This window comes from Hydra viridissima, unplaced genomic scaffold (genome assembly GCF_058129835.1).
Source record: "Hydra viridissima isolate aposymbiotic clone 2 unplaced genomic scaffold, HvirCarnegie_v1 scaffold_1, whole genome shotgun sequence".
NCBI classification, from domain to species: Eukaryota; Metazoa; Cnidaria; class Hydrozoa; order Anthoathecata; family Hydridae; genus Hydra; species Hydra viridissima.
In genome coordinates this window covers 5,685,492-5,705,950 of record NW_028324300.1, presented here as the reverse complement: position 1 = coordinate 5,705,950, position 20,459 = coordinate 5,685,492, and the positions used below count along the sequence as shown (strand labels likewise).

The 20,459-nt window shown below is 26.3% G+C and overlaps 1 protein-coding gene across 5 annotated transcripts; it reads left to right on the top strand.

Annotated features, from left to right (window-relative positions):
• Positions 1-868: 868 nt before the first annotated feature.
• LOC145187516 (uncharacterized) lies at positions 869-18,584 on the top strand. Of its 5 annotated transcripts, none has more exons than XM_090089907.1 (37): positions 869-985; positions 1,869-2,044; positions 3,951-4,042; positions 4,221-4,374; positions 5,569-5,665; positions 5,797-5,861; positions 5,980-6,164; positions 6,304-6,346; positions 6,511-6,617; positions 6,705-6,797; positions 9,387-9,518; positions 9,627-9,719; positions 9,963-10,023; positions 10,127-10,384; positions 10,493-10,658; positions 10,782-10,909; positions 11,683-11,828; positions 11,931-12,176; positions 12,302-12,406; positions 12,498-12,623; positions 12,798-12,956; positions 13,659-13,712; positions 13,790-13,885; positions 14,019-14,084; positions 14,166-14,199; positions 14,272-14,366; positions 14,513-14,686; positions 14,898-14,996; positions 15,071-15,205; positions 15,324-15,487; positions 15,595-15,712; positions 16,431-16,628; positions 16,818-16,886; positions 17,140-17,263; positions 17,387-17,465; positions 17,943-18,021; positions 18,256-18,584. In XM_090089907.1, exons 2-37 carry the CDS (start codon positions 1,906-1,908, stop codon positions 18,304-18,306), a joined length of 4,230 nt encoding a protein of 1,409 aa, XP_089946033.1. In that variant the 5' UTR covers positions 869-985; positions 1,869-1,905; the 3' UTR covers positions 18,307-18,584. The 5 variants fall into 5 exon arrangements, 4 of the variants coding, with proteins under 4 accessions (XP_089946033.1, XP_089946036.1, XP_089946044.1 ...); XM_090089910.1 differs by having other exon boundaries at positions 898-968; XM_090089918.1 differs by having other exon boundaries at positions 915-985; positions 6,511-6,606.
• Positions 18,585-20,459: the final 1,875 nt, after the last annotated feature.

Genomic DNA, 20,459 nt, shown 5'->3' with positions numbered 1-20,459 from the left:
TTTTATCTTTTATAAAAAATTAATTTTTAGCCAGCCTTTCGTTGACTCTACAAAAGTCAATATTGACGCGATAAAACAGACAAAAATATTTTCCAATTAAAATTACATATGTATTTATTTATATATCATTGATATTACGAACGCAAAATTCAAACATATTATTGCAATTTAACATTTGAAAGCAGTAGAAATTGGATTTTCAATTTTTTAGATCTATTTTCTTTTAAAAATTTCTCTCGGAGTTCTGAAGTCAAGCAATTCTAAATACTTGGGGACATGTTATATATATTTTTTTTGGCTACATTAACGTCGAACCTTAAATATATCTTTAAGGCGTGACCTTAAATATATATTTCTTTGGTAAAAGATCTCCGCTAGTAACTGTCATTCTATTATAATAACATAGGATTTTAATTGTTTTAAATATAGAAAGCTTTTTCAGAACCATCTTTATAACCTTTTCCATTTTTTGTAAAATGCAACTATGGTATTAAAGGCAAATTAAACAAGGTTATATTTAACTTTTTTTCAATCTTCTTATTTTAAAAATAATTACTATTAAATTTCAAATAATCATAGGTTTTAGTACAATTTATTTTATTGTTTTTTATTTTTGGCCAGCTGAATTCAAACGTCCTTCCACTGTGAGGCTAATTCAATTCATCTAGAAGTTCTGATGGTCAAATAGTTTGATATATAAAAGTCACCCAAATAGATGAACTGGCTGGGATTGTATATATTTTTTTCAAATAGCAAAGCATGTTATACTTTTACTACAAACATTCGTTGTAATGTAAAAACCCCCTTCCCTTGTTTCTTTTTTGATCGCCTACCATTGGTCAACTCTCCCCCCCCCCCTGCCCTTACCAATTAGCCGGCTGGCGACGTTTATGAAAAGCTACTTTTCTCATGTGTTTACATTGTTTCTAAGGAAATGGTAAACGAACTTAAAATCCAAGTCACAAATGGTAAAATAAAAGTTCATGTAAGGTTTTAAAAAGACCTTTTTTTTTAAAATCTTATTATAGTTAATATTTATAGTTTCTTAACAAAACTTTTTAAATGTAATGTTGTCATTAGACAAGTGTTATTGCATAGTAAAAAGAAGTACCAACATAAGTTTAAGCCGACAATCTGAAATATGTTTTGCTTAAGAAAGAAAAGAAGAAGTTGGAAAAAAAAAAAATTTTGAAAGATTTCAAAAGGGAAAGAAGTTGGTCTATAAATTACTTGCACCATAACACATTTTATAGATTGCTTTTCTTATAAATTATTTTCATTTTCCGAATTCATGGAGGAAAATCAAGTTACATACCCATATATTTGTTGTAATATTGAAAATAATATAGAGATAGATATGTATTTACTTAGGGATTAAAGTATATAATCAGAAAATGTCCCTAATGATATAAATATAACTACATTTACCAATATGGTTTGACAGAAAACGTGATGCCCAACCCTTGTCAAAGTTGTAATATGTGAAATAATTTTTCTTTTTTAGCTATCTAGATAATTAGTGTAGCTGTATAGAGACTAAAGTTATGTTTAAAATTGAAAAGAATCTGATAAAATTGAAAATTGTTGGTATAATATAAATATAACATGCGTGTAATTGATTCGTAGAATAATGTTAACATGCAAATATGTTTAGAATAAATCATTTCTAAAAATAGAAACTGTGTTATATGATATACAGGTGACTAATGCTTTTAATTGTTGTTTTTATGTTTTAGTATCATTTGGGTACATTGTTTTATAAATTGTTTTATAAATTCTACGAATCAATTACACGCACGTTATATATATATATATATATATATATATATATATATATATATATATATATATATATATATCCCTTTTAGATTATCAAAACACATAAGTAGTGTTTACTCTTTTGAGATGCAAGCTGTCAAAATTCTTAGAAAAAATAATAGAGCAGTGTCCCCATTAGTGGAAAATGATGAAGAAAATGAAACAGAAATGAAAGCTATTAGTCCATCAATTAAAGAACCTGACCTTGATTTGTTGGAAAGTTCAGGTATAAATATAATTCATACATTTTATTTTATTAGTTTTGGCTCTCTTATTGTTTAAAAAATCAAGAAAATAGTTATACTTACCAATACTTCTATTTAGTTATTACTCCATGTATAACTTACTTGAAATTGATATATTTAGAATTATTTTCCATGATTTAATTTACAAATTAAATCACTATACTAGATTTGTTACTAAAATATTTAATCATAATTGTTAACCAGGATTATATATATACCCATATATTTTTGCTAAAGTTAAGTAAATTATATTGGTGACAGTGAATAGATGAATTTATCTATGGTATATGTTTGAAAAACTTAATTAGTAAACGAGTTCAAATTGTTCATTAGTTTAATTTTCTCATTTATTCTCTCTTTAGTTTGTGTCATTTCTGCTTCTCTTGTCTTTTCTTTTGTATTTAAAGAAAGGATTTTTTTTATAATTGCTCAGCAGTAGTCTTTAAGAATTGATGGAAACTCATTTTTATTAGTAAGAATACTTGGGCCTACAAAAAATCCTTCATTTATTTTTGTAGAAACTAAATGATTGAAGTTTAACTGTAATGTTCATAAATACTGTTTTATTCTTGTCGATTTTCTTCATTACTCAAAAGTTATTGTATACAGGAGGAACTATAATCTTATTGTTTTCTCTAAGTACTTGATACTTTACAGTTTTATTCCCTGTCTGCTGTAGTAGCCTGTCTGCTGTAGTAGCCTGTCTGCTGTAGTAGCCTGTCTCTTGATATAGTGCAATTTTTTTTTTAATTGCATAAGCAGCTGGAATTGATGATAAGTGATTGCCATTATGCAGCAATACAACTTTAACATTTGAATCGTTAATGTACAAGATTGTTTAAGTCTCAATCCACTTGGCATATCCCTTAGTCCTTTATTTTGTAAGGATGTAATGATAAATTTTAACAGAAGTCATCAACAAATTTGCAAATATAAAATCCAGAATTTTAATTAAAACTTCATGTAGAAATTGTTAAAGACTAATTTACTTTTCCTCAGTGAATTTCTAATAACATTACACATTCACACATGCTTCTTCCGAATAACAAGATAACATCTGCTTCTGTTTGTAATGCAAGTTTAGTATAAGCTTTATATATATATATATATATATATATATATATATATATATATATATATATATATATATATATATATATATATATTATAGTAACTAGAGCCAATATATGTTTTTAAATGCTTTTAAAAAGTTTTAACTGCTGAACTCTGTAATAAATGAACAAGTAAAATAATGGTCAACTAGTTACTTTGAGAGTTTTGGATACATTTTAATGTTATGACTTTTTTAACTTTAAATGAAATACATTTTTTACTGTAAATAATTGTGCCTAATTGCTTTATAGATATGTGCACCAAAATGGTTTTACTTTCAATAAATGTTTCCATAATTATTTGTATGTGATTTGAACTTTAACACATAACTTATTTTTTTTTAAATAATCTTATCCTAAAAAATTTCTTTAAAATTTAATCATTCTTTAAAAATATTATGCCATTTAAGTATTATTTAGGGATCTCTGAAGAGCCATGAAATTCTTTGTTTGTTTGTTTGCAATTAGCATAAAATGATCAAAGTCCAAGATAGTTGATTTTTATCAAATTTTTGTTGCCCAAAGTATTTTAATATAAGAAAAAACGTTGTAGAATTTATTTTTATAAATGTGTAATACTTATTTAATAAACCCTTAAGTGGATGGAGAAATGTACTCTTGAATGCAAAGTTTAAAATATGGTTTTAAATAAGTGTCTTTTACTTTTGAATAAATATGTTATAAGTATAAACTGCAGGAGTTGTTGAAAAATGAATTTTTTAATCTTTACTTTTGTTTGATTTTTGTTAAAGAAACTTCTCTTTTATTATGAAAGGTATTAGTAAAGCATCTTTTACTGCAAGAACTGAGGATACTTCTGAATCTTCACCAATTGGTTTTCAAATAAGCACTGATTCACCTAATAAAGTAAACACTTTTGCTCCTTCTATGTGATGAAAGTTTGCAGAATATTTATTACTATTTCTTAAAAATGGTTTTAATAATCCATCTAAAATGATTTACTTATAAATAATTTCATTACTTTTGTAATTTTGTTTTCACTAATTGTTTAAAAGTTAATTTCTGCTAATAAATACTTTTTGAGGATGGAGATGACAGTTCATCACGGTCTACCACACCTTCTAGTGTAGCAGGCCTTTTAAAAAGAATTAAAAAAAATACAGTTACACCAATTAATGAAGAGACTTCTTTTAGTGCCATGGATAACAAAAAATATGAAGATAATACTAATAAACCAGGTGAGTTTTTATAATTATAAACCAGGTGTGTTTTGAGATAAGATCTCTTAATTTTCAGTTTTTCTTATCATCACTAGTGTGACACATTTGTACTGTAAAATGAAATCCAATTAATGAAAAGAGTAAGAATTTTTTCATTTGTTTTTACTAAAGAGATTTATAGTCCCTAAATTATATTTATAACAATAAAGTGGTAACAATTCTTGGTGATTATGGAGTGTTATGCTTTTAAAAAATTGAACATTTTAGATCATTCTTTCTAAAAAATTAAAAATAGTTTTCAAAAGCAGCAAATTTGTATCTTTAAATTCAGCCAGATTAATACTTCACACTATTTTTAATAATATAGTCATTATAGCAAGTTGAGATTAGCAAACAAAGACGTTGCAAATAACTTATAAATATTGAATAATCTTTTTGAAAAAGTTTCTACTAAATCAAATTTTAAAAAACAACTTTTTTTTTTGTTTAAGATGAGAAAAATGTTTGAAAATTCATACATGAAAATGTGTAAATAATTTATATGCCTTTATTATTGCCCTATTAAAACTGTTTTTTTTTTGTTTGTTTTTTTGTTTGTTTGTTTGTTTGTTTGTTTTTTGAAACTGGGACAAAATATATTTTCTTAAAAATAACTAAGTGGCATGGGTTACATGAGTTTAGCTCCTAGAAAAGTAAAAGACAATATCAATATTGTAGATAATGATGATAAGCGTTTCTATGAAATAAACTATCAAGTTCAAAATAAATTCTTCCAACTGGCAGAGCATTTGCAATTCAATAAAATATAGAGTAGTTATTGACATTCCTTGGGCAGTCAGTGAGTACCTACTAGTCCTTATTTCATTTTCTACAGGCAAACATATCCACTATCCATATACCATGCTGGTCTATATGTCAGCCTGGGTATAAGTAAATGAACAATATATAACTTTTTTTACTCTTACTAAAACAGCTTAAAATCTCAACTTATAATTGGCATGTAAATTACTTGATAAATTTTCTTCTCTGCCTAATTGTTGAAGTAAGATGCATTGACACAAATCCTAATTTTACCCTAGTACAATTGTTTAGGTAATTGACCTACAGACCAAGTTGCATTTAAGTTGGATCAAGTTGAAAATATTCTATGTGAACAAAAGTTCACATAGAATATTTTCACTCAGGATTTCAGATTTAAATCTTACAATCTAGGTTTTAAAGCATGGGAAGATGAAAGGATTGAGGTAAATAATTTCTCTGATCCAGTTAAATTACTCTTCAGTCAAAGTGCAACAACTCCTTTACACAGGTATAGTATCATTGCTAAAATGTGTTTAAATCATTTTCAACTCTTAACATTCTTTAAATGCTTTCAAATCTGAAAAATCAAAAATTTATTAATAATACTTTTAAAATGTTGCTTCTAATTTTTAATTTTAGACCTGAATCTGAATCATCTGTTAGTTCAAAGGGAAAGAGAACAGCTAAAGTTTTACCCATTTCAGGTGTTTTTAAAAGCTAAAAATATTTTACAATAAATATTTTTATTATATTTATGATTCTATTAGAAATGTAAAGAGAATTTGACTTAGGTTTTATTGTTCTCTTTAATTTTTGTACCAGATTCTGATGTTATTCCTTTTAATGAAAATGGAAATAATATTAACAGAATTTCCACTGACCACACGACTAATCAAAATTTGAATCAAGAGAAAACAAATACAATTGATCCTATAGGTAATACTCCTAAACAAAAATCTTCAATTACATTTTCTACAGATGTTGAGAAAGCCTCTGATCCAAGAATTGTGAGTTTTTAATTAAAATTTTCAATTAAATATCACCCCTTTGTAAAAGTTAAATGTTTTCTCATGTGTGAGAGCTAAAAAGCATGTTTCAAATAAAAATAAAATAAAATAAATATTTTCTGATTTTTTGTCTTGTTAGATTTTCAAAACTAAATCAAATCCTCAAACTTTGGAGGATCCTGGTAAGTTGAAGATGAAAACTAAACTTTGCTTTGTTTTATGATTAACATTTATACAAAATATGATATTAGTCATAAAAGAAAGCAAAAATTACAAAGATTATTCTTTAAGTTTGTGAACCATGTTTGTAAAACTTTGTTGTGAATAATTTGTGCTTTTTTTTTAGAAGTTAATTCTATAGTTTCAACTGAAGCAGTGTTGGCTCCTCCTCAAGTATCTGGAGAGCAAGAAGCTTACATTCCATTCAATTATGCAAAGCTATGTATCCAAAAAGTAGATTTATTATTTAAAGTAGAAATCTTCTATGTAAAGACATTTTATTTATGTTCTATAATCAAACTTTGCTACTTTTCTTTTTAGGTTGTTGAGGACATGAAAAAGATGAAAGAAAATCACTATGTTGTAGTAGATAAGATTCAAAATCACTACAAACTCATTGAGGAAGAGTCTCAGGTTTTATTTCATCAAGTTACATTCTTATTTAAAAAATATTTGAGAGTAAAAAACATTGTTCATGAAGTTTTTTATTGTTAATGCAGCTTTTTTTTTTTTTTTTTATGGCATATCCCATAACTACTGCCTAAACTCTATTACTGTCATCATTTTTAGAAAAAAGATTATTTAACCCAATTTAAACTAAAAACTTTCTAAATCAAATCTTAACATTATAAAAATGTGTCAGACTTTAAGTTGGTTTATTTATAATAGGAAATTTTTTATGCGGTTTGGTTCTATGAAAAATTACCTTTGCTTCATTAAACAACTTTTACAACTATTTTTTTTCTGAAATTTATGTTTTCTATATACAATCTTCTAAATCTATGAGTTATTGAAAATGGTGCACAGAATATTATATGGGCTATTGGTTAACAGGCCATTATATAAAGTTAATGCTAATTTGTCATGTAATAAGCATTCGTTTAAAATTAAGTATATAATATAAATGTGAATAAGTTAAAACAAAATTTTTTAATTGTGTATATTATTTCACTTTTAATATATGAAGAGCTTACTTTTCATATGAACTCAGCCAATGTTGTCACATTGTGGGTACTAATTTCATTTAGGTTTATTAGAAAATCTTTCTGTTAGCTATTAGTATATCAAGAACCATTTAGGTCTATTGGTTTTTAAAAGCTAAAAAGTCTATGAATCTTATTTTGGAGATAATAAACATAAACAACTAATAAGTGCCATGTTGATTGTTTTAGCAGAATAACCTTGCTTTGAACTCTGAACAAACAGTTTTTCACCAAGTCTATTAAAGTAACACATGTAACTTGTTGAAATTGAGGTAGTTTTTAATATTTGAGGAAAATATTGCAATTGCATAGAGTTTGTTAATAATTTAGTTAAAACTTTTTTTTGGCACTGAACAAGTCTTCAGAGTTTTCCTTTAAAAGCTATTTACAATCTCTATTGCAATCAAAGTTTTTTTACATATTTAAATTTTTGGTATTACTTACAAATACTCTTATGGCAATTGTTGCATTAAGTAAATTATTTTTTGCTATTATTTTACCCATCTTTTTACCAGCTATTGATAGTACACTTTGTTAAGCCTTTAAGATTCTTACTTTTCGAACTAGATATTTTAGATAAACTAAATACTTCAGTTAAGTTTGGAGCCAGAAACTGCTAACTGTTTTTCTTGAAGTTCATTGTCTGGGGCAATGTTTTTCCCATAAATTTTTGCTTTTGCACTGAAAACACTTTTACAGTTTTTTTAAGTCATCTTAATTTATCAAGATGACTTAAAAGCTGTTTTTTGTGTTAAAGAATACCATAAGTTTTTGTGATACAGATCTTGTTTGAATAAACTTATCTCAGCTGTTAGTACCACACACTGCTTTACTTTTATAATTTCTTCCCTTGCCACCATTTTAGAAAATTTTGTTGTAATTTGGAGTTTATTAGCTTACATTTTTCCAATCAGTCATTTCTATAAAGTTATTTTCAAAATTTTTTTGTGGTATCAGGAACTGATGGATGTCAACTTGATTTTGTGTACTAACTTTTAGTATATGTAGCAATCCACATTTGTGTAAGTCCCTTCTGTGCTTGATGGATTTGCATTAATATGAGTGGGAGCCCTGTTCTACTAGAACACAATCTTTATGTCTGAACTAAAGTTGAACCTCATCCAGGGTAAAAGCTTCTTTTTCAATACATCTAAGAAGAAACCAGTTAAAATTTTTAAGAATCAAGGTTGAAATGCTTCTCATCAGAAATAAGATGTTTGGCTTTTTTCTATATTTGAGAGCATTATGTAACCTTTTTGATCTTGATGCAGTCTTGAAGCTTTTATTGAGTCTGTGATTAGGTGACATCTTGTTCATGCCTTTGAGGTGTTCATGTCTTTTGCTTTAAGGTCAATCTTTGATGATTTTCCTGATGATACCCACAATTACTCCAGCTTCCCTGGACATTTTTCTCATAGATTTTATGAGACTGTTTTTTATTTTTGACTTGCACTTTTATTCAAAAACTGGAGTTCTAGCAGTGCATAGGTGTTTTTTTGCAACATCTGCAGGCTTCATTTTTGTGGAAATCAGCTCTTTGATAGGTTTTGCTGATCATTTTGACATATTTAGGGGAGTTTTATGAACAATTTAAAAAACAAAAAATAGAGAGCGATAATTGAACTCACTGCTCTCCAACTTTCATAATTCTAGCTCTAAGATTAATCACAATAGAGCATTTAAAAAGTTTTTTTTATAAGTTTCTATGCACTCTGTATATGATTTACTATACTAATTTAAGCTTTTTGAACAGAGAAAAACAATATTTTTTTAATTCAAAATAAAAATTATAAAATTTCAACCACCTATTGTCAACATAATGTGACAAAAAAGGCAACTCTTTTCCATTACTGGAATTGGATATAAGAAAAATAAGTTTTTTTGATACACCCTAAAAAATATGCCAGCTGTTTAATGCTGTTTTATAGTTTAATGTTATTGCCAGTTATTTTTTTTTAGTTTTTTTACATTTATTTTAAATGAAAATTTGTCTGTATAGCCTTTTGCTTTTGTAATTTAGGTACAATTTAATGATTATGTCATCAAGTTACGCAATGAATATTCACAGAAGGTTTCAACTTTTAAGCAAGTTCTTGAATCCCACAATGCAGAGTTTAAAGAAAGAGAAAATTTTTATGAACAAGCTATTAAGGCAAGATTATTATGAGCAAGCTGTTAAGGCAAAAATTTGATTAAGTTTTACTATTTAGTTTTTTTAGTATAATTCATTTTAATTTTGTAGATTTAATTTCACTTTTAGAGTTTGCGAGACAAAAATCGTTATTTAGTTGTTGAAAAGAGGAACTTTTTATCTAAGTTTAAAGATTCAAATGCTCAAAAAGAACGAGAAAAGGTAAAAGGTTCTCAGTTTTTTTACAAGCCTAGTGTTTTTTTTTAAATAATTTGTGTTGCTTGTTCTTTTATTTTTTTTTGTTGCTTATTATTATTTTTAGTTATTACCTATTTTTAGCTATTAACTAACAGCACATTGTTTTATGAATGATAAATTTATAGATTTCTATTTCTTAAAAGAAAAAAATATACATTACTTTCTTGTTTATAGTTATGCTACACACTTAGCTTTTTAATAATTTAGACTCAACTTCTGGCTGATTTGACAACAATGCTGGATGATAAACATAGGGAGTATGTAAAACGTAAGAAAAAAATTTTTAGACTTTAAGCTATGCATTAACAATTCCCCTATTATATTTTACATTAAAACTTAAAGTATACTGTTTTGAAGTTCAAATTTTTTAGTGTATGAAAAATACAAAGAAGAAATTAAAGAGACAGAAAAGTTTCAAAAAGAAAATCATTGTTTAAAAAATGAGGTGCATTTATTGAAAGAAAAACTTGATGTAAATGCATCTGAAAATAAGAGAATTGTTGAAGAGCTATCATTGACACAAAAAGAAAACGATGAAAAAAAACACCAAATGGATAAGGATAAAAAAGATGCAGATGAAGTTATTGAAGAAAAAAAAATGTTGCAAGAGGAAGTTAAAAAGTTGCAAGGTTATTGTGTTTGAACAAAATATTTATTTAAATAGTATTGATAATTTTAAAAATCTATTCATTATGATTTTGAAGTTGCAAACCCTGATTTAGTTGTTATTTTATTAGGCTATCTTGAAGAAAAAGATAGAACTATTGCTTCTAAAGATGAAGAAATGAAAATATGCTTGAATGATTTTGAGGAAAAAAAGAAATCAAGTCTTTATGATCTAGAAGAGAAAAGCAAATACTTAGAGCAAAATATTCAAGAGAAAAATGAAGCAATTAAAGAAATGTATTTTTAATATGGATTTTAATGTTTCAATTAAATAGTTAAATGATTTTGTTTATTTATTTATTTTTCATTTTAAATTTACATATTTGAATCTAAATTATGTTTAATATTTCTTTTATAAAGGGAGATGAAAATATTAGATTTACAAAAATTACTTCAAAGTAAAGCAATAGAAGGGAATCAGTTACAGAATCAAATAGATCAAGCTAATATCTTGTCATTGACTATGCAATCTCAAACTGTTAGTCCATGTAAGTTATCTGTTCTTAAAATCTGTCATGTTTAATCAGAATTTTTCTTTATTTTTTTTTGTTAGATAATTATATTGATAAGAAAGTAGAGAATTCAATAAAGAAATTGATTGAAAATAGAATTCTTACCCAAAGATTTACAATTGTATGTGAATGATAGTTATGTAATCATATTCTGTAATCATATTCTGCTTTAGATAATAAAATTTAAACTTGGCTTGCCTGCAAGCCAAGTTTAAATTTTTTTTTTCTTTCAATAAAACCTTTTTGTTTGAATTTTTGTTTAAGTATTTAAAAGATGTATTTTAGATTGTAAAAGTATTCATAACTAATTGAGATAAAAATGTATATTTGCTTTTTGATTTAAGCTGATTTTGGTTTCTATTAAAAACCTACTGAAGTTTAAATTTTGGAAATGTTTTATGATGTTTTTGCAGAAAAACTTTAATCTGTTTCATTTTAATTATGCACTTAAAAATCTTATTAATCTTATAAAAGATTAATTGCTTAATAGCATTAACATATGCTTTATCACTATTGGTATACCTATGATTACATATGGTTATTGGATTTAGAAGTTGTCTTTTAGTTAAAAACTAAGAAATTGAAGAAAAAGAATGTAATTTTTTGTTTACATATTCATTTTGATACATGGTTTAAAAGTTAATTTATAATTTAGTTTAAAAGTTTTTTTTTTATTTTTGTTCAACAGGTGTATTTTTGTAGAGATTTTTTTTGTTTTTTTTTTTGTAATGTATATTTTTACTTGATAGATGTCACTGAGCAAACAGTTGTTACTGAATCAAAATCAAGTGATGATCTTGTAAAAGAAATTGAATCTTTGAAAAAGATTATAAAAGATCTAGAATTGCGCTCATTTTTGCCAATAGCAGAGCCTTCTATAATTGAAAAATCAGATGTTAGTAAACTATTTTATTTTTTGAAAATAAAGAACATGTTGTTTTACTTGTATGAAGATTTATTTGGTTCAGGTATTTTGTTTAATTGTATGCATGTTTAGAATATGCATAATGAAGTTGAAGACTTAAGAAAATCTCTTGAAGAGTCAAAACTAATTACAATAGAGCTAGAAAAAGAACATAAAGTAAACATTGAATTGCAACAAAAGCAAATGCACAGAGTTGAGAAAAAGCTTCAGAAGCTTCAACAAGAGAAAGACAATATAGAACAACTGAAAAATGAAGCAGAGAGCCAACTGAAAATTACTAAAGAGATCTCTAATACTGAACTGAATGTCAAACAAGATGTATGTTTTTATCATTTTTTTGAAAAAATGACTGCATTAAACAATCTTGTAGCAATCTTACTAAAACTATCAAGTCATATATTTAGATATTTCCCTATTTATAAAATTATTTATAATATTTTTAGCTTATTCAAGAGTTAAAAAAAGAAATTAATAAACTTAATGAAGAAAGAGTTGCAAAGTTACCAGTTAAAGCAAAAACTGAAATACAATCATTACAGGCTAAACTGGTACAGCTGGTTATTACTTTGATCCTTGTTTTTTTGTTTTTTAGAAGAGAGTATTACAGATGGTACTAATTGAACATATATTATTTTTCAGAATGAAATGCAAAATCAGCTAGAAGCAAAAAGTAAAGATTCTGTTGATGAAAACTCAAAGCATTTAGAATTAACTGAAAAAATTAACAATTTAAACAAGATCATTGATGATCTAAAAACAAAACAGGTTTTTAGATTTAGGCTTATACTTTTCTGATTTTATAAAATGCTGTAAAATTTGCAACGCTATAGAGGCTGTAATCCTTATTTATAAATTCTGTGTATTATAAATGCTGTCAAGGTTTTTTTATGAGTATCAACTATCTTTTTTAAATGTGTTTAAATGGAAATTTTACTTTAGTCTGAGTTACCAAAACTCTATGAAAATGAGAAAAAGTATAAAGAGTTAAAGAAAAAGTACAAAATGCTAGAAGAGAAAAAAACTGTGGTAAAAACCATTCCTGTTAAGGAATCCAATGAGACAAAGGATGAGATAGAGAGAGAAGATCTTCAGAAAAAAGTAAGTATTGTTTATCAGGGTGTTTCTTTGCATTTTTCATGTTGTTTTCTTTTTGTTTGTTTTGTTTGTTTTATTTTATTTTTTTGTTTATTTTTTTGATTGTAAACTATTTATAAAAAAGGTAAAAATAACTAGATTTTTTAAGATTTTTTGCTGTCATGAAATTTTAACAATGTGTTTTAAATGAGCAGTGAAATTCATTACTTAAATTATAAAATCTAATGTTACATGAGCTACTTGCAATTCAACAAAATTTAGTAAAAAAACAACTAAAAACTTAAAAAGCCATGTGATCAAATTAATAGACTTTATATTAGAGATAATTTTTTACTGTAATTTAATAATATTATATATATAACTACCTCATAATTTATAGCTAACTCTAAAAAATAACTGTATTTTATCTGGACTTACAGAAGATTATTTGATGAACATAGGTTGATTTAAAATTTTCTGATAAAAGAAATTATACTACAGAATGATATGTTATGATATAGAATAAACTTGCATAAGTGAATTTATGAAAATGCTTCTTGAATAATTTTGAAATAATCATGATTTTATTTAACTCAATTTAGTTGATCTCAGTTATTGATATTTTGAATTTTTTGATAGATACTTGAGTTCAATTTATTATAGTTTGATTTCAATAATTTCTTTATAAAAATATTTCTTGGTTTATTTTTTAAATATTAATTTAAGATTGAAGTTTTGGAAAAAATGCTTGAAGATATGCAAAATGCTCCCTCAAAAAAGGTAAAGCTATAAGTGATTTCATTTTTAATAATTAGTATGGGGCACAGTATTTTGTTGTTATTAAATCTTATATTTAGGATTCAAAAGTGGATAGTAAACAAGGAAACATCAAACTTGAAAAAGCAAATGAAATGTTAAAGGAAAAGTTGGAAAGTTTTAAAAAGTCAGCTCAGGTTTTAAAATTATATTATTTATTGCTAACTCTGAAAAAAAAATGTTTTTTCATTTTTTAACTTATGTACAATTCATTTTCAAATGAATTGCAGAATAGCATAAACTAATGATAGTTATTGTTTATATCTACAGGCTGATGCTGATAAGATCAAAGAGTTAGAAAAAGCTGTTAAAGAAGCAAAGGCAACAGTCAATGATGTAAGTATTAATATTCTTTTTTTTTTTATTTTACGTTCTTTTTCCATTTATTTTTTAACCTATTAAACATTTTTTTCATAGAAAAATGCAAAGAAACAAGAGAAAGTGTTAAAAGGTAATTTTGCTTTTTTTAGTTTTTATTTGAAAGAAAACAAATGTAGCAAAAATAAAAATATTCATTATTTAGATCTTCAGACAAAGCTCGACTCAGAGCAAAAGAGAGCTCTCAAATTAAAAGAAGATCTTGATAAAGAGAAAGAAGAAAGTATGAACTTGAAAAAGGTGATGAAATCTGATTTTACATATTACTTTTTTTAAATAGTAACACTCATTACAAAGTCAATATTGAACTTAAATTGAACTAAATAATGTGTTGATAGAAATATTGGGATTAACAATTCTCTCTGGTTTTTCTTTTTTTCTTTTAGGAAATAGAAAATCTTCAAGCTGAAATTCAAAAAGAGAAAGCCGAAATAGCCAAACTAGCAGTGGCTGCAAAAGAAGGTGTGGAAGCCATTGAGAAAGTTTCTGAACTTTCAAAGTCCAATAAAGCTCTTTCAGAGGAAAATAAAGTCTTAGTTGAGAATTTCAACAGTGAAAGAGTAAGTTCTCAGTAGTGATATATTTTTTGAATTAATTGTTTAGAGCACATGGTAACTAAGTTGGGAAAAAAAATTTAATTTGAGTGAAAAATATAAAAAATAAAACTACATTTTTTTTTTAAATTTCAAGATTTTCATATGTTTACATAATATATGAAGGTCATTACATTTTATCTTTATACATGATTTTGGTAATGTTCTGTCATATTAGGTTCTTCGAAAAAAATACTACAATATGGTGGAAGATATGAAGGGAAAGATCCGAGTGTATGCAAGAGCTCGTCCCTTGAGTCGTTCTGAACTGGAGCGGGTGAGCACAGTTTTGATCAGAAATTTTGCTTTTGAATATTTTATTCTTTTTATACTTTTTAATTTTAAAAAAAGGGAAACTATGATATAACTCAATCACCCGATGAGTATTCTATTGTCATTCAAACACCTCGAGGTCCAAAAGACTTTCAGTATGATGCTGTGTTCCCACCAGGCACCCCACAAGAAAAAGTATTTGAGGATACAAATGTAAGACTTAGATATTGTAGATTTCACTTCAAACAATATTTTTTTTTTACTTCATTTTTTTCAAATCAATTTTATAACAGTTTTTTTAAATTTACACTTGATTATTATTTCTTTTAAGAATTTGATTCAGTCAGCAGTTGATGGCTATAATGTTTGTATCTTTGCATATGGACAAACAGGCTCTGGAAAAACATTTACTATGATTGGTGATAAAGAACAAAAGTTTCCTGGGATTGCCCCTCGTGCTTTTAAAGCCATTTACTCGCTCATTGAAGAAAATAAGTACTGTTTTTATTTTTTTATTATTATCATTATTTTTTATTTAGTTGGTTCTATCAAATGGAAAGCATTTTGACACAAAAAATGTATTCCTTTTTTTTTTTTTTCAGAAAAAAGTTCTCTTTTAAAACTTACATGTACATGTTAGAGTTGTATAGAGATAACCTCATTGACTTATTTGCAACCACAAGAGATCCAGATAAGTTAGACATTAAAAAGGATAAGAAGGTTTTTGTTTTTTTTTAGAATAAGTCATTTAGTTTTAATGTACCGTGGTTTAGGGTGAATTTACACAGTTTTTTTTTTTTTTTTTTTTTATTGAATGTTTAGGCAGTGGGTGATCGAAATACGTTCAAAATTGGCACACATGGTAATGGCTTTAGTCAACTTAAAAAAATATAGTAATTTTCAAAAAGTTTTTTTACTGTTTTAAGCTGTGTAAAGTCAGCCCATGGTTTTTAGGTAAAACTTTATGCAGTAATTTACATTTAATCAAACAAGATAAACATAATTTTTTTCAAATAGACAAAAGCACACTAAGCTTTCTATTTTAACTAATTTGGAGAGCCAGGATAATGGTCAATAACATTTGACTATTGCATTGTTAAAAAATATGCTTTCAGCGTGTGAGCAATTACGACGTTTGACAGCATATCAACATATTCCATTTAAGACTTTCGAAATTGTTTGTTTAAATGATGGCTAAATGTTGTAATCAACATGTTTATACTTTTTTTATTACAACTGATAAACCAATGTGTAAAAAATTAAAAAAAAAAAAAAAAACTGCAAAAACGTTATTAAGAAAGCACTATAAAACGTTTCTGTGAAAACCCCTTCACTGTGTAAAGTTGACCCAAATCACGGTATATAACATTTACATGTAATGTTCTTAATATATGTAAAGTATAGGTATGTGTAAATGATTCAAGATCTTTGATATCAGGGCATGGTTGTGGTGAGTGGTGCCATTGTCAAAGAGGCATTTAGCGCAGAAGATCTTATGGGTATATTCGAGAAAGGTTCTTCAGCACGTCACGTTGCATCTACAAAAATGAATAGCGAAAGCTCAAGATCCCACCTTATTTTAAGCATTGTAATTGAGAGCACAAACCTTACATCTGGTGCCATCACTAACGGAAAAGTAGATCTTTATTAGTTTCTGAAAGGGCTCATGTAAACTTATACATTGATATGCACTTTTACATTACACACATTACACACAACTCACGCATGCAATAAAATCACAGACAGCACATATGCACATTCTTGCACATACAAGTGCATAGCATGTTGTGTAGCAAGATAGCTGAATCTTTCGTTATTATTTTAGCTAAGTTTAGTTGATTTAGCTGGTTCAGAAAGAGCTGCAAAAACTGGCGCAACTCCTGAACAATTAAAGGTTTGTTGTTGTTTTTAATAGCAAATTTATTGCCCTTTTTTAAAAAAACATTTTAATAGAATCTTGATATTTCAAATTGTTAAATTGAATATTTTATTGTCACAAACATAAGTTATAAACTTACATTAAAACAATAGCTTTTGAGTTAGATCTGCTTTTTTTATCTTCAAGGAAGTTCTTTATCTTAGAAGAAAAATTGCTTTGAGAAATGTAATTTTTACTTATTACACAAGCAAACAATTTTTCTTTAAAGGAAGCGCAGTCGATTAACAAAAGTTTGAGTGCTTTGGGTGATGTAATTAGTGCTTTATCCAGCGATCAAGCTTTTATACCCTATCGAAACAATAAGCTGACATTATTGATGCAAGATTCGCTAGGTACGGTTTTTATCCTTAGTTATTTGTTTAATACTGTTTAATTGATTTTATATAACTGTGGTTTGTTATTTGTGAGGCTGCAATCAAAGTTTTACGATCGTGAAATTTTCTCGGTTTTTTCAGGAGGAAACGCTAAAACGCTTATGTTTGTCAACATTTCTCCTGCTGATTACAACTCTGATGAGACTATCACATCTTTAACGTATTATTTAAAATATTTTTCATTTGTTTATTAGTTAAAAAAAAATCTAGGGGTTCAATGTCAGTTAAACTTGGCCATGTTATCATGTATCTCATAATGTGTTGAATGTGTCTCATAATGTGTCTCAAATTGTTTTAGTTCTTAGAGTACTTATTAAAATTAGATAACCATAAAAATTTTAAGATTCAGCTCCAAGTTGTTTTAGAGATATGAATAATAATAGTTTAGCTCATAGAACCTTTATCTACGTGGTATAACTTTTCCCTCCATCCACCCTCTTAAAATCTGAAAGTTATTTAGTAGCAAATAATCTATTCAAGGCTTATGTTTTTATGTTTTGAAATTTATGGAATTTTGAGAATGGTCTATAAACTCATGTTTATGAAATGATAATTGCTTTTTTATTTTATCATGTTACCAAGACCACGTAGCATCACAAGGCGATTAGTTATTTTTATTATTTTTATGTTTCTTTAGGTATGCATCACGAGTAAAACTCATAACAAACGATGCATCAAAAAATTCTGAAAGTAAAGAAATTAGTCGGCTCAAAAATGTAAGAATGTAAAATTGAAATTTAATATAACATAAAACAAAGTTAAAGAAAACATAAAATTAAACGCGTTTTTTATTACTCAACATTTAATTTCTTTAAGAATTTAAGGAAAAGTTCAAAGGATAATCTTCTATGGCGTCGTGTTTTGAAATTCGAACTTTTAACTTTGGGTAAATTAACTTTTTAAAATAGTTCTAAAAGATTTATTTATTTGATGCATTAAACTTTTTTTAGATCATATCAAAGTTAAAGAAAGGGGAGCAAGTAGATGAGGATGCAGAGTGATTTTTAAATATTTTTCTATAAAAATTATAGATAAATTAATATTTATAAAGTGTTTTAAAAATGAACGACGAGTATTTTGAGGGTATAACCTTTTTTAAACATAAATCTAAGATTTAATATTGCTGAAATATTTGTTAAATTGCGTGACATTGCAAAATTTATATCGCGAATTGCGAAATTTATATCGAAATAAATTTAATAGATTTTTACTTTTTGAACCTCTAGCTTTTAACTTACAGTTGTACTTTATAGGGTAATGTAAGAAAAATAATTTGTTACGAATATTGCTTTTCTTGTTTTATTGTGTTAGTTTTTCGTGGGTTACTATGTGGTAGTGAAACTTTAGTACGACAGCCCGGATGTTCTTCAGTTTGAAGTTCAATTCAGCATATATTTACTTCTATTTCTTCAAATTGATCCCAAACCTATTTATGGAAATAATATAAATAGATTTTCTTAACTCGAAATTGATACTTTTGTTGTTAAAGTAAGGAAAACGTAAACTAAATGAAAATCAATAATATTTTGATCTTCAAATCCAAAAACAATAAAGAACTTCTTTTGTAGAAAATAATCCATAAAATCGCTCATTAGACCTAAGTAAACACCTTTCGCAAGAGATGATGGTGTATACCTTTCGCAAGAAATGGTGGTACATAAAGTACCTATATCTCTTTACTTTGAAAGTACCTACATCTCTTTACTTTGAAATTCTTGAAGTTTCTTATATATTTCTTTTTTCTTTGTGACACTAAAATAACATTCCGAAGTATATTCTTAAATACTCTTACAGCTGTTAAAAATCCCTTTCCTATTAGTGTCCTTGAGACTATTGCCTGGGATTAAGCATCTGCATATCGCTTCATTTTTTTATCGTTATCATTCCGATATATTGGAAAAAAAGTGTCATCGGAATGATAGAGTTCCGGTATATACCGATACTTTAACTGCAATACCGGTTTAAATTTTTTTAACGATATTTTGTTGTAATCATTCCGATGATACTTTTTTTTTTTCAGAATCATATCAGAATGATAACGATATGCAGACGCTTACCTGGGATGTCTTTTTCTCCAGCAATTTCACGTGAAATTTAACAGCAGTAGGGTAATTCCGTGTCAAAACAACAACAAAATTTCAAAAAAATAACCCACTATCTCTAAATGACTTAATTTTTGTAACAAAGATAATTAACTAGGCTAAAAAGAATTCCATAAAGTTGTTTTAAACAAATCAGAATATTTTAGAAGTTATACTCGTTTAAAATTCAAAACTTTGTAACATTTTTACTTATCATGCTCCCCTAGCAACGTCCTTAGTAACAAGTAAATGTCAATACATACGTTGTTACCTTAACTATATTATTTCATAATTTGAAATTTTCCACATATTATTAGATGCTAAACCATAAAATTATACTAAGAAATAATAATTTTTTATATTTATTAATAAATCAAAAAGAGAAAATTGGCGTTTTTAATAAAATTTAAAAGTAAACAGTCTTACTATAAGAGAAATTACAGAAAAGGTTATGATCTATATATTTCCAAACTTCATATTCTTAAAGTATATATAAATACCTAAAAAAAAAAAAAACTGAGTTGTTTTTTGACTTACAAATCTAAAAAATTTAATTTTTATTTTTGATTGAAAGAATATTGAGATTGAGACAGAAAATTGATAGGTATTTATGCTTAAGCACAACCAGAAAGTAAGAGTTCTTATTTATGTGTAAAACTACAATATCCATATTTAATAAACTCAATTAAAAATATTTAAATATTAAAAACAGGTATTTTTACTCAGAGCTAGTCAAAAATAAGAGGTATTTTCACTTAGGTATAAAAATGCAATATTCATGACCTATCCATGTCCATAAATAGTATCCATGTCCATAAATAAACTCAATTTTAAATATCAAAACACATTAATTCTTTGAATTCCATGTTTTTATGAATTGACAAATTTATATACAAATTAGTGAACTTCTTCACATATTCCTTTGTTTTTCTTTGGACTGTAAAACAAAACAAAATTAGGAGATATTTTTTAACAAATGCAAAAATATTGTCATATACATACCATAGACATACACAAACTGTCAATTTTAAGAAATAATTTATAAAAGGAAGCAAGCAAATGTTTTTTAAGAT